Source organism: Bombus huntii, chromosome 10 (genome assembly GCF_024542735.1).
Source record: "Bombus huntii isolate Logan2020A chromosome 10, iyBomHunt1.1, whole genome shotgun sequence".
Classification (NCBI taxonomy): Eukaryota; Metazoa; Arthropoda; class Insecta; order Hymenoptera; family Apidae; genus Bombus; species Bombus huntii.
In genome coordinates, this window is record NC_066247.1 from 6730941 (window position 1) to 6746018 (window position 15078).

Below are 15078 nucleotides of genomic sequence, written 5' to 3' on the forward strand. Positions count from 1 at the left end.
TAAGAAATAGGGTTCAAGAAGAGATTAATAGGTTCTATTTTATCCTAGTATAGAGTAATATATATATAACGAGACAGTGCTGAACATAGATGAAGATTTTCACGATTTGATAGTTCTTTATATATGTTGTTGGCATAAAAAAAAAGGCACTTCGGGAAGAGATCGATAGGTCCATGTTCTATCTCACCTAAAGCAAAATATGGTTGAGTAGAATGTTTGTACCAGTTTTGTTCTGAAGCTTTCAGATAATTTAAATTATAAGAATCGTGACAAGAATTGAATTAGCACGATACAAGACTGTAAGAATCCCATGGGCTGCTATTGATTCGTTCGTAGCCACATTGTACAGTTAGAATGGTCTTCCGGTGTTATTTGTTCTCTAACTCGCGTCGATTACCATCGCGTGTTATGTCTGTTCCGTGTGGCTTTACAATGGGTGAATACTAACAAGGCCTTTTTGGAAAATTCAATGTACTTCGCGTTGAAATTATGTACACTTTAATTATTTCCCTCATATAAATGTACTCTAAACGAAATTTTTAAGTATTCTGTGAATTTCTATAAATTATCAAATCCTGAATGTTGATTAAACATGATCAATTTATAAAAGTATACATAGTGCAAATTGCTCAATTCAATCCATAACTCTTTCAACATCTCTCTCATGATATTATCTCATTGCTACAACTAATTAAGTTTTCAAAACTCAATATGCACATTCTTAGAATTAATTTAAACTTCCCTTCACTTAACTACAAGATCTTCTATTATGCTCGCCACGTAAAAGCTTCACCTACCTACATAATAAATGACTTCAAATCAACACCGTGACATCTCTCCCCCACATCCTAATCCTTCGACATTAAACATCAAGGCAACGTCAGCTTGCTTTAAACTGACATTTCCAACGTGGCTACCGTTCCGCAGTAGACCATCCTCTAATGGATTCTTGCTTCCTTCATTTTCCAGGACCCGAGGTAGAAACATCCGCTTCAGTAACCAGCAGTGCGTGGCGACGCGGACCGACACGGAATTCTGTCACGGCTATGCGTTTACGAGCCAGCCACTGCTACTGGGGGAGCGATTGGTCGTGCAGATCCTCGCTACAGAGCCTATGTACGTGGGTGCTTTGGCTCTAGGTCTGACTTCTTGCGACCCAGCTCGGCTAACCGCCGAGGATCTACCCGACGACAGTGATCTACTACTGGATCGTCCAGAATATTGGGTAGTCTCCAAGGATGTGGCATCCAGCCCTCAACCTGGTGACGAGATAGCCTTCACGGTAACTCACTTTGGCGAAGTTCAAATGAGTAAGAATGGCGGACCACCGAACGTAGTGATGCACGTGGACCAAAGTCTTCAATTGTGGGCGTTCTTCGATGTGTACGGTAGCACGCAACGAGTCAGGATGCTGGCTGAGAGGCCCACGTCACCACCGCGACAGCGCCAAAGCAATCCATCGCCAGCTACCATCTTACAACAGCAGCAACAGCAACAACAACAACAGCAGCACTGCAACCACAGTAACGCAGCTACAGAACTGTCCAGATTTTCCGAGATGGTTCAGTTCAAACCAGCCATTGGCGGAGGCACCGTACTGGTGGTGAATCTTCCTCCTCAGACTGGTTATGTTACACCGTCCTCATCAACGCCACAGCCTACTTACGCCTCCGCTGGGCATAGGAGTCAACACGTGCATCCTCCAGCAGTCACTGCTTCGTCGTCCACGGCGTCTACGGCGTCCACGTCGCATCCTGGATCTTCCAGACAGTCCTCACCGCCTTTGACAGGCACCATGGCCAGTACAGGTTCCTCTACGTACGTGGAGCCAGTGAATTACCAGAGTCTTGACGGTACTCTTACCTCTCAGGCGTCTTCCCACCTGCAGCAATGGAGCGAAGGCCTTCAACCTACGCCTGGACAGCCAAACGAGTGCTCGGTCTGCTATGAAAGAAGCATCGATAGTGTGCTGTACATGTGCGGTCACATGTGTATGTGCTACCCTTGCGCTATTCAACAGTGGTGCGGCAAGGGTGGCGGACATTGCCCACTCTGTAGAGCGACCATTAGGGATGTGATCCGTATCTATAGATCCTGAACGACGGCACAGCCACTCCGCGGAAGGAACGGTTCCAGGGGCTGATGCCCGACCAAATCGCGTTGATTCGTTTTCTCTCGGAACAAACAACCGCCGCCATTGTCGTACAGTTCATCGCATACGATATTTTGGAGTTCTCGTCTGTGGGGAAACTATATTTATGCTCAGGATAAGTAATATCTTCGGTAACAAGTTCGTAGAAGCATCCAACTGTTCTTCTGCTCATTCTTCTGCAAATTTGGTCCTATTTGATGATGAGTAGTTTTGTTGTTACGAGATTCTCAGGATCTTAGAACTTTAAAAAAGCAGTGAAGATGACGCAGAAATGATAACTCAGATGAAAAGATGAGATCAATCGCGTTTATTACCACCAAATTGATATAGGATTGTGAGACGAGAACACGCGAAGTATCTTCGTTGAACCCTAAAGACTGCGAGGTTCTGGTTCATCGGCGGTTTTGCTGTCCTTGTAACGTCAATGAGATTCGCACAGTGTCGTTGAACTATCGTATTCGGTTGCAAACGAGTGACATAAAGATTCTGTGTACGCCTTCGAGCTTGGCAGAGAACAAAAGGAATGAGTGAACGTATGAAAGACGAAGGAACGAGTGAATGAAGAAACTAAGAAAGAAAGAGAGTAACATTGATCTTAGATATTTTCACAATCGACATTATATATAGTATATATATTATCGCTACCGTTACTATCATTACCACTTACTGCTGCTACTATTCTCAACCTTTAGTTATTATTTTTATTTGTACGACTAGTAATATTATTATCACGATTCTACAACGACAATAGTGGTCGTCACGTTATTCTTATATGGAGAAAAGTCACCCTAACGATGGGTATCATTATTTTTTATCGCTGTGAACAGATCAGACCATCGTCTCCAAAAAGAGCGCCATCTGGATCAGTCGAGACCGATTCAATTTTATTTTATTTAACAATGAAGTAAAATAAGCTCGTGTGATTATTAAGGCAGGCGCCGTAGGGCGCGTGTAAGTTAGAATTTACGTCGCTTTCACAACCTTATCTGGGTTTTTATGTTATTCGTTTTACTCCTTCGTTTTTTAATTTGCTCTCGCAAAGTTGGAACGACCGCGTCACAATCGTGTCCTCGAGCTTGCAGGACGCGCGAGTACGCGTCTCTTTCCTTGTTTGTTACTTTCGACAATAACGCCTGGATATGTAATGTATAACTTTGAAGTTGTTAGCGGTTCAAGCGACCATAAATAACTGTGGTGTGTGTATAACTGACTACTACGTATAAACGTCGTACGTATTACCAAAGAAACAACGCGACACGTATGATTCCTCCCCCGCTCTGCGTACGTTTCAATACGAACTCGCACGCAGTCCTCCACGCAGCCAGCCTTAGAAGGACGATGGTTTTTGATACGTTTTAGAACTTAGCATTACCGTTTTCTACCGAATTCGCGCGCCCCCAAATGCTACACGAAGAAACAATGTATACTCGTCTCTGGCAGTTGCAATGTGCAGATCTTAGCGACATGTTTTTTATCCAGAATCTACGTTTAATTGGTCTACTTGCGAGGGTTGAGGTTTTCGAGTGTAAATAATGTTCTTTTGGATTATAATTTCGCTACTCTTTTAATATTGTAGAATCTTTATGAAAAATAATCCTTCGTGCTATATTTGATATTAGCTTTGTTATCTGACATCATAGAGACCTTGCCTAGTATTATAGCGAGAAACAATTTATACATTGAGTCAGTTGCATTACACAAGATTAAAGAAAAAGAACTAGAGTTCATCTAAACGATGAAGTTACAATGTTAGTTTTTCAAAACCATATAGTACAAGTTTCAAAACCTCTAAACGCCAAAAATCAGGGCAACAAAGGCCAAGAATCATTTGTATAAAAATTGTTCATCATAAGGAGCGATCCAGCGAGACGCTAAACATATCTTTAACCGCAGATCTCCGCGTTATATTCCTAACTTTATTGACGACAAAAGTACAAGCGAAGTTACTATACACTAGATTGCATAGCGTTCTAAGGGGCAATGTTTAGAGGCTTTTATCAGTGTTGACGACTAAAATGGAATTATTTGAGGTGCTCGATAGCCAAGCAGACGATCGAATTCCAAGAACTTCGAATCCTCAAAACATTCGTATACACTTAACTAAGCCAAACAATTAAGTTTCGATTATCTGGACCTAACCTTTCTCGGCCATCGAGTCTCTCATTTGTTATGGACTAAAAGCGATTTATAGAATTTCGTAGCGTCTCGTTCGATCATTCTAATCATCGTCCAACGATTGGAGCAAGCATTTTGCGATTGTAATTTGCCTGGACGAGTAATTACTGCCCCTACGAGTTCGCGTTTCTTTGACGCGGACGAAATATCGAATCGACTGGCCGTGGAACGATAACAACGATTTTGTTGCACGGTCTGTCGAGTACACGAGGATCATCCTCTCCATGTGAGCGCTTTATTTTCGTACAGCAGCGAGACGAAGCCGAAGACGGCGACGTTTCTCTCTTCCACTCGGCCCACGGACGCAAAAAATCAAGTAAAAAAAGAACGAAATCCTAACGACGACGAGAGACGAGCGTCCTCGAGGCCGTGCCTTATAGACATTTTACCGACAGTCGGCATCTCGCGTCGCGTGACTCGCGTTGCTCGTCTGAGCTTCCTCCTATCGATCGACAGAGATCGCCCTGGCCAGAAGTTCGTCTCCCGATCCGTTCGATTCGTTTCCGGTAATAATCCTTGCTCTACGCCTTCGCTCCGTTGAGCCCAGCTCACAATTATCATGGCGTTTCAAACGTTTGTGAGGGTAAAGTGACGAGCAACACAATTATTACGCTATTTATCATATCGGTATACCTGTCTTTGATCTTGTGGTTCCTGAAATTTGGTTCTTGATAGTACTCGAGCTTAAACCGTGTTTGTGATGCGTTTGAACGGAAATTAGATGTTAACTCTTTGCCGTTTTTAGGAGAATTAAGAATTGTAGGAAATAAGAGATTGCTTTAATTTTTGATGGAATTTATTTATTGGAAAAATTTGATATTATTTAATGTTTGGAATTGGGCAAGACTACATGAGGTATTATACTTTATGCCTAAGTTGTATTGACAATAATCAAACACTGGTTATGTATTTCAATGTAAGAAACAATTATGTATATTGAGTTGCGTTCAAGACACTGGACATTCGTGTAATATGTTCTATAGATGTAGGTACTTAAATACTTCTTATATGAAATATACAGAAACACAACTGCCACTTTACCAGTCTAGTCTCTACAAAATTAAAAGAACCAAGTTCATTATTTGTTAAGCTATCTAATTTTAATTTCCAATTTTTATTGCTCAAGTTTAAAACAAACGTATCACAAATCGCAAGAATTAGTCTTCAATGTGTTCAGTTAAAAGGGAATTGTGGTTGCTCGTTCAACGATTATTCACAGCGTGATATCGAAAAATCCGGCGAAAAGTAATGATTAGCGTCGAGCGGCTCTTCCCCTGACAAACGTATTTGTCGATGAAGGCAAATTGTTCGCCTGGCGAAGAAATGCTCATCAGCATATATATTTAAAATGAGATAAAGAATAATAAAAAAGAAACATTCGCTGGAGAGAGAGAGAGAGAGAGAGAAAGAGAGAGAGCGAGCGAGAGAGAGAGAATGAAAGATGAAAAGAAAGCTTGAGACAGAGATATCGTAAAGAGTCAGGAAGAGATGAGAGAGGTCACATCACGTAAATTGGGATTGCGGTTCCTAGCCGTTCCCGGAGATGCGAGAGCAAAGCGACAATGAGAAAGAAAGAGACACAAGGAGCGAAAGAAGAATACTGTCGTCGGACAACGGATGCGCAATAAAGAGTAGTGAAATCTCTAGTCCAGCGAGCGGCAGCTTTAACTTGCCTGCCAATCCAAAAAAGAAATGATGAGATAAACGATGATGATAATGATGATGATAATTGTATTTGAATTAAGGAGAAAAAGAAAAAAGATGGTCTCTAAAAGAAAAAGAAAAGAAAAGCGGTCAGAGTATGAGAGGGAGAGAGAAAAAGAAAGAAAAAGAAAAAGGAGAGAGAGACAGAGAGAGAGAGAGAGAGAGAGAGAGAGAGAGAAAGAGAGATAAAAAAGTATGAAAGGATCGCGTAGGTGTATTTGTATGTGAATGAGAGAAAATGAACAGAAATTTTATAAAATACAAAGTTTTAAAAGAAAGAATTTGCTAATATATGGCGCGTGTCGAGCAGAAGCATACCAAGTCACGTGACACGCGCAACGAGAATCTTTTTATTAGGATACTCTATTTACGATAGAATCATAATAGTCGTGATCGCGTTTGACTTCGATGAAAGGTGTCACAGGCGAAACGTCGTTCAATATTTGCTCTTCCTGTTTCGTGTTTTACCAGAAAATCTAGAAGAAGAAAATAAGAAAGAATAAAGTTCCGCCATTGAACGTGTGAACCTACGAACAAAAACGATCGATGGTATCTTTTTCTTTGTCGATGAAGGATATTCTAGATAAATATTATATATTGATTATTATCCTAAGAATCGAATGAACAGACGCTCTCGTTGATGCCACCGGGTCATTGTCGTCGTGATATATTATCATTGTATGTCGGTGTACCGATCGATCGATGTTTTTTATTTTTCATCATCGTCGTTGTGGTTCTTCTCACGTTCCCCTACATTCATCATCCTTCGCCGTTTTTTCATCGCAAACGCATCTTTTTCTTTTTTTTTTCTTTTTATATAATAGACGTACTCGACCAGCAAGCTGGGATTTCCTTTTCTCGATTGTCACGCGAGGACACTCGTCTAGATCTTCTTTTATATTTTATCATTATTTTTTTATTATTATTTCTATTATCGATATTACTATTAGGTTTATTATTATTGATTATATTATTATTGAGTTTGTCTTGTACCACTCGGCGAGAATGCGCACAAAAGAAAAAAAAAAAAAAAGAGAAAGAAGAAAAGCAATTTCGAAGCGTGCGTTGCCTGCAATGGAAACGTTTCGAAGCGCGTTTTCATATCATGTTATTACACCGAGTGTACTGTCCGTTACGTCGTGGTTTGGAAAGAAAGAAAATGGAAAAAAATAGAAGAAAAGATGTCACCCTTGTCCCTCCCCTCGAGATTGAAAGATGATTCTATGTGCGATAAAAGTTCTCTGTAACTGTAAAGCTGTCGATTACGAATTTATACATATGTAATATAATTCGTGTAGCCGCGTGCTGTCCTACACAATAAAAAGCCTGTAATATCTATGAATCTTTGTGTCTTCCTCCAGTTGTATCATCCTCTTCTTTATAAGAATACCTGAATTATTTCAAGAGCAGACAGTTTAGCCAAGTTAGACCAATTAGTTGAACAATTTTATTGATAGTAAATTATTAATGAAACGTAATAGTCCAAAGAAGTTGATTTATGTGGAATAGATAAAAAAAATGTTGAAAGAGATTTTATCAAATATTATTCTATTATATCTTGTAAAGTTTAGTATTAAACGAAGATAGAAGAATTTAGAAAAAAATAAACCTTTATTTACAATATAAAAGTTTACAAATGTGTATATGTACATTAAAAATAATGCTATCTATTAAAACAATGACAAGTACAAACAAAATCAACGAAAACAGTGTACAGTTTATACAAAATAGTTGTGGGAATTGGTCGTTCTCCTAAAATATTCCTGTGTAAAAAGATGGTTTTCTGACAGGAACATGTCGTCTATTTAGTTTTCATCTTCACCTTCGCCAGCGTCCGTCGAGTCCATGCCAACTTCTTCGTAATCTTTTTCTAAAGCGGCCAGATCTTCTCTGGCTTCGTTAAATTCACTTTCGTCCATACTCTCTGCCACGTACCTAGATTTGGAAATTTGAAATTTAATTTTAATTTAATTTTTCCTAATTCATCTTTGTATCACGGTCATATATAATTTACCAATGAACAAATGCACGTTTGCCGAACATGAGATCAAATTTTCTATTTAGTCTGGTCCATGCCTCAGCGATTGCAGTAGTGTTTGCAAGCAATGCCATCGCTCGTTGTACTTTGGCGAGATCTCCTCCAGGAACTACTGTTGGTGGTTGGTAATTAATTCCTACCTAAAAAATCAAATTTACGTCTTTAATTACCTTACTTTTCCTCAAAATATATTTCTATTTTTCTATCTATGGTATCAGTTCAGAATATTTCAAATAAAAACGATTATAGATCTCATAAAACACAAGTTCTTTCACTACTAAAATAAAATCCGTCTACCTTAAAACCAGTGGGGCACCAATCGACGAACTGTATCGCCCTCTTCGTCTTAATAGTCGCAATAGACGCGTTCACATCTTTCGGGACCACATCACCTCTATATAATAAGCAGCACGCCATATATTTTCCTCTCTGTGGATTGCATTTGACCATTTGCATTGCAGGCTCGAAACAAGACGACGTTAACTCCATCACCGTCAATTGCTCATGATAAGCTTTTTCAATCGAAACAATTGGCGCATATGTAGCCAAAGGAAAGTGAATCCTGGGATACGGGACCAAATTCGTTTGGAACTCCATTAGATCCACGTTCAGAGCTCCATCGAACCTCAAAGAAGCCGTGATAGAAGACACTATTTGTCCAATTAATCTATTCAAATTCGTATAGGTTGGTCTTTCTATATCTAAGTTTCGCCTGCAGATATCGTAGATCGCCTCGTTATCGACAAGGAACGCGCAGTCCGAGTGTTCTAGTGTCGTGTGCGTAGTTAAGATGGCGTTGTAAGGTTCTACCACCGCGGTGGAAATTTGTGGAGAGGGGTAAATGGCGAACTCGAGTTTAGCTTTCTTGCCATAGTCCATGGAGAGGCGCTCCATTAGAAGGCTGGTGAATCCTGAACCGGTACCACCACCGAATGCGTGGAAAATTAGGAATCCTTGGAGACCGGTGCACATATCGGCGATCTTGCGAATTCTGTCCAGAACCAGATCGATTATTTCCTTTCCCAGAGTATAGTGTCCTCGAGCGTAATTGTTCGCTGCATCCTCTTTACCGGAAATTAGCTGTTCGGGATGAAATAGCTGATGGTAGGTTCCTGTCCGAACTTCGTCTAAAATGTAGAACGTTTGGAGATGTTGGAAATCGAGATTTTTGTCACTTTCTTAGATTCTTATGACATGTATCATATTTTATAATCAGACTGCGAATATTTATGTATGTTCGTAAGATTGTAAATATAATTTAGAAAATTGAATACTTTATATGGTTCTTCCATGCGCATTCTGTGCGTTTTTGTATCTTCAAGTTTCCCATAAATTCATAAAAATCCACGGTCTGTTTATATATCGTATAAAGTATGTCTATTGTATTATGTTTGCAGAGAAGCTTATAGTAAATAATATGATTGAAAGTAGTGTGTCTCTACGTTCAAACTTTGTATACAGCAAAGAATGATTGTATATAGTGGAAATTAGTTTCTTTTACTTTCATATTTTCTTCAAATAATATATAATATTTTATAATACATATATTATGCAAAATACATATGTATATATATATATATTGTAGTATCCTGAATAAGTAATATTTATTCATTCTTTGTGATTAGGTTAGAATAAAGTATGACACGATAAAGAACTATAAGATAATTTGCACAGAGTAATTTTTAAATAAAGTTTATGTTATTTAAATTAAAACTACCAATGACTGTAGGCTCAAGGTCCAGAAATACAGCTCGCGGGACGTATTTTCCACCGCCGGTCTCGCTGAAGAAAGTTTGAAAACCCTCATCGCTAGAACAGCTCTGAGGCGGAAGCATGCCGTCAGGTTGTATGCCATGTTCCAGACAATATAATTCCCAGCAAGCATTGCCCATTTGGACGCCGCCTTGACCAATGTGGACCGACAGTACTTCACGCTGAAAAATTAGATAAATTTATTCTTTAAAAATTATTTTTCTTTCGTACCAATTTTATAATTATATTATTAATATATGTAAATTAATTATTAATATTTAATAACGCACGCGCTGTTATTATATATGATATAAATTATTAACATAAATTAATAATGAGCAGATTAAATAATTTAGAGTTTGCTTTCTACTAAATGTAAATCTTTTTGTATAAGTTTGGGGACCTTAAAATGTTATATATTCTTACAGGTAATTATTGGAATATTTTCTTATACGTAGATGACAAAATTAAAGAAATAATTACCATTATGGCGAATTATCGGTAATCGGTGGAAGAAAAGATAGGCGAGACGAATCTTCACAGGATGAACGTCCGAATTCAACTGAATGAACGACACATTTTGTGAAAGGATTTTGTTTCCGTTGCTAAGAAATAACAATTTGTAATGAAACATACGGTGTTTCAATTGCAAACTGCAGAATCGCTTCTTACATTGATTTTGAGTTTTCAAGAAATTATTTGATTATTTCCTGCTTCGCTTATAAATATGAATTTTTTTATTTACGCTTTCAAGCTTCGTTTATAAACATTGGTTTATTTATTTACGAAATTTCCGAAAACTTCGAGCGACCAGAATTTTGCTGGCTCGCCAATTTTTCATCTTGGATTTGTTTGCAAACACTGGCTTGCTCATTTTGTTCATTTACAATTTTGTTATTTGTTTATTTACATTTTCAATGATTGTTTGCAAACATTGGGTTGTTTGTTTGGTTGAAAATGAAAAGTCAGCAAGTTTCCTCGTACTTGTGGTAATATCAGCCTTAAGAAATTCTTTTCAGAAGTGCACCTAAAAATTTGCCAAACTACTTATTTCTAGAATGAAATTCATAGGAATAGGATTAGGAATTTAATTACGGGTAAATAATAAAACAATTGTTTAATTTTTTCCACGTAAAAATATTGTAATTGTAATTGAACAATATTTCTAGATTTTCTGTTTTTGCTTAATCATTACAAGAACGAGCTTTTTATTGAACTACCCCTTATTCTGTTTTATCAGTACTTACAGTATCTTTGGCTTTCTACGTAGCTTACACATAGATTAATACTATATGGTACATATATTTTTATACAAATATTAACATTATAAGCATATCCTAATATTTTAGAATTTTTGCCTTAAGTAATAACAAATTAAAAAATTAATGTGTAACGTATCTTGAAATTACTAAAATGTTCTTAATGTCCTGAAGGCTATCAAAGATTGTTAAAATATATATGGTAGCAGTTACTATTGACGAATAAAGTCCACTTTTTCAAGAGATTAGTTACCCCTGAAAGCTGATCACCCCTGTTGCAAGAACATTTTTTCACCTACATCAAGCGGACGAGGTGGCCGAGAGGTTAAGGCGTTGGACTGCTAATCCAATGTGCTCTGCACGCGTGGGTTCGAATCCCATCCTCGTCGATTACTTTTTGCTTGTAACATTTTGTTGAATTTGATCTGTTCTTTTCGAATTATTTACGTAACACTCATATAGGAAATCATATACTTATTAAATATTAAAACTAATGAATATATATATATATATTTATATATTTATTTCGTATTTCCACTTCTATATGGAATATCTTTCATTCTAATTTCTACAGCGCATATCTCAATTTACATCTCATATTTCCATATTTGGTATGTTGCAGTATATTCTTTATAGGTATTTCCCTACATCCTACGTCCAATATTTATTAAACCATATCTCACATTCCGTGTATTCCCTACATTCCATATCCTACGCCCTTTTCCCTACATCCAAAGTCAAACTATCAATTTTCCTAAATTCATTTCCCATATCTTACACTCTAAAACATCATAAATAATAAAAAGAAATTTTCCCACAAATCGTACAATGCAGTCCATAACATGAAATTCATTTCTCACCAATTTCTAACAAGATCCATAAGAAATCGGTTTTTCCCACAAACAAAATTAATTCGTTATCCCACAAAATGAAATTCGTTACTCACAAAATCCACAGGAAATCGTCTAATCTGAATGAGTAGAATTGTTAGACATAAATTTGGAAAGTGCGAAGTAGGTCGTGATGAAGGATGCTAGATGTAAGAGGTGGAATAGTAGTATGAGATAGGGAATATTAGATGTCGAATGTTAGTATTGAGAAATAAAGTAAGGAGTATGAAATGTGAGATGTGGGAAATACATGCATATGTTTGTACAAACATTGTGCGTGAAGCAAATTCGATAAGTTAATTGTTGCTTGCATGTTAGTTATATATGACAGAAATAAATGGCATGCAGTTACATTTAATCTGGAGAAACAGACAGGCAGTGTCATAAATAAAAATCAAAACTGCTATAAGGAAAAACTCCTAAGTTTCATTCTATATAAAATATTGTTTATTCATTCAAATTATATTTATTATTTAATTATTATAAAAATAGCATTTATTATATATTAATCACCAAATTTGAATAGTATAACAGTAGATTATATATATAATATATAATTAATGTTGTACATGTGTCACTGGTTGTAAAATTGAAATGTGTGACATCTATTTCTGTGTTAATCATTAAGGCACCTCTTAGATTGCAAATATGTTAAGCTATGAGATTCTTGGCAGTGAGCGAATTAAAAAAAGTTATATTAGTTTAGAAATATTTTTGATGGTGTTAGTTAATCATTTTCTGTTCCATTTTAACGGACACGGGATATTTTCTTACTCTTGTCGTTTTCTATCGGCGGTGGCGGTCCTTTGGCGCTTTGGTGTCGACTATACACACTGGAAAGAAACGATTATAAGATACCCCAATAAGCGCTTATGTTTAAAATAAGTAGATAATACATACTATCTATATGTTTCAGAACGTATGTAATCCATAACATGAGAAATGCCAACTTGCAGTTGATCGCCTATTGGTATAACCCATGGATTAAACTCCATTCTAAACACTGCTTTATTACTTACTAAATCCAGATTTCCTAAATTATTAAATTTAGATTATTTTTTTTATTGGATCCATCCTTTTTTTTTTAAAGAAGTTAATCTTATTTTACATGAGTATACATACCTAGTTCAGGAGGTAAAACTGTTAATCGATTCCCTTGAATGTGTAATTCTCTGAGTCGCGTTAATTCGCCGATTTCTTTTGGTAATTCGACTAAATCATTTTCCCTCAATACAAGCTGCAATAGGAACACACAATTAAATGCTAAGAATAAATAAGAGGAACAGAATCAGATTTTAATACAAGAACATGCTATTACTTACAATTTGTAAATTTTTTAATTGTCCAATTTCAGGAGGTAGATATTCAAAATCATTATCAGCTAAATACAGTGCTCTTAAGGTTTCTGTAAAAAGAAGTATTCTTTGAATGTATAATTAAATATAATCTTGAAACATTAAAATGTTACTAACCCATCATAAAAAAGTTTCCTGGTAAATTCTTCTCGCTTAGATTATTATAAGTTAAATCTAAGACTTCTAATACTGGAAAAGCACCAAATCCACGTGGGAGCACATCTAATCTGTTCATCCTGTAAACGTATTTAAATAAAATGTTGTAAATTAACGATAATTCAAATGAAGAACTTACCCTACATTAAGAATCCGTAGCTTTGGCATTTGTGACAATGAAATTGGAAGCTCAGTAATATGATTATTAAACAGATTCAATATCTCCAAGTTGACTAGATTTGCAAGACCTGGCGGTACAGCTGTATAAAGGAAACAATATAAGTAAAAGATACAATTTGTCACAAATAAGTGTAAAAATATTTGTAAATCTACCTTGAATTTTATTGTGACTCAAAGTCAACCTTGTAATGTTAATCATATTAACTGAAACAGAAAAAATATCTTGGTCTACCATCATAAACATTTAAAGCTTAAATATATGTGTTCCAAATTGCCAAATGAACTAATATCATTAAATTATTATTAATTTAATTAAAATTATTATTAAATTGATGAATATGATCAACAATATCAACAACTGAGTGGATATTCATATTAATTTAGAAATTAAAAAGAAACATCACTCCTGTTAACAAAACAATCATCATTTCAAACATTTGGAACTTAAAAATGTGATTCAAAACAATAAATAAAATATAGTTAATAAAATAATATGAATATACTCAATAATAATGTCAGTAATGATACTGCAAACATTTATCTTAATTTAAATGTGAAAGAATTCACAAAGAAAAATTATTTTTGTTAACAATGTTCCAGATTTTTAAAGTATTATCTTTCAAAGTCCTTGTCCGCGCATGCGTGGACACGCCCACAGCGTGGACAAGCAACAAATGGCCACCTCGGATTTCCATCCGCTCCAAAAACCAGTCAGGACAAGTTGCCTAATTTGGCGAACGGAACGAGACCCACGAAGATATGGTAGACTCACGCAATCCTGGCATCTCCTCGAACGTCGAGATACTCTTATCCGCGAGATCCAACTCCGGATTCTGGATCTCGCGGGCCTCATCGAGCACCTTCTTCGCTTTTGACATCTTCCCCGCTGGAATACACGACACTGGTGCCTGATTCATTGCGCGCGCAATTCTACACACACGTCAGTAAGCTTTAAATAAACATGCGCGCAACCTCCCGCAACTTGACACACGACACGACTCACTGACTTCATTTTATCAGAGATGACTAGGGAGATCGCTGATGATGGGAGAAATTCAGTCAAAACACGCATCACAAATTACCGCCTCTAGCGGTCAAACGCCAGAACTATATGCACATTTCTTTCGCCAACGCTTCTGTTGGGAAGAATATGCAATCGCACAGCGAACGCAGAAGACGTGCATTCGTACCAAGCTGCACATAGCTGGTAGAAAACAGGCGCTTAGTGGCGATTCGAAAACGGGAGACAAAACACTGTACTATACATCGAGCAATTACAAATTTTTAATCGTAATTCTCGTATAAAAGTGCTTTACTTGTATTGGTCACGCGGCGGAATCAAAATATTGCAAATTTATGTTTTTTTAGGATTGTAAGATATGTACGTGCATATGTTTTGAGACTTCAAAGTTGTTTG

General features: G+C 36.8%; 3 protein-coding genes and 1 non-coding gene across 8 annotated transcripts in view; 2 read left to right on the plus strand and 2 right to left on the minus strand.

The window, feature by feature from the left end:
- LOC126870209 (protein neuralized) overlaps positions 1-6195 on the plus strand; it is a 112353-nt gene extending 106158 nt beyond the window's left edge. For all 4 annotated transcript variants that reach the window (XM_050627707.1, XM_050627704.1, XM_050627706.1 and 1 more), the window contains exon 4: positions 970-6195. In XM_050627707.1, coding sequence (XP_050483664.1) covers positions 970-2098 — 1129 coding nt within the window. In that variant the 3' untranslated portion in view covers positions 2099-6195. The remainder of the gene's footprint in view (positions 1-969) is intronic.
- LOC126870219 (tubulin alpha-1 chain-like) lies at positions 4683-10957 on the minus strand. The gene is made up of 4 exons (XM_050627734.1): positions 9787-10957; positions 8367-9196; positions 8046-8209; positions 4683-7966 (listed from the first exon to the last, which is right to left on the minus strand). Exons 1-4 carry the CDS (start codon positions 9959-9961, stop codon positions 7837-7839), a joined length of 1299 nt encoding a protein of 432 aa, XP_050483691.1. The 5' UTR covers positions 9962-10957; the 3' UTR covers positions 4683-7836.
- Positions 10958-11387: 430 nt separating this feature from the next.
- On the plus strand, positions 11388-11469 carry Trnas-gcu (transfer RNA serine (anticodon GCU)). Its single transcript has one exon. It is a non-coding gene; the product is annotated as a tRNA-Ser (tRNA).
- Positions 11470-12374: 905 nt separating this feature from the next.
- Positions 12375-14678, minus strand: LOC126870224 (ras suppressor protein 1). Of its 2 annotated transcripts, none has more exons than XM_050627742.1 (8): positions 14434-14678; positions 13815-13865; positions 13621-13741; positions 13443-13561; positions 13293-13375; positions 13093-13207; positions 12871-13003; positions 12375-12803 (listed from the first exon to the last, which is right to left on the minus strand). In XM_050627742.1, exons 1-8 carry the CDS (start codon positions 14576-14578, stop codon positions 12719-12721), a joined length of 852 nt encoding a protein of 283 aa, XP_050483699.1. In that variant the 5' UTR covers positions 14579-14678; the 3' UTR covers positions 12375-12718. The 2 variants fall into 2 exon arrangements, with proteins under 2 accessions (XP_050483699.1, XP_050483700.1); XM_050627743.1 differs by having other exon boundaries at positions 14344-14491.
- Positions 14679-15078: the final 400 nt, after the last annotated feature.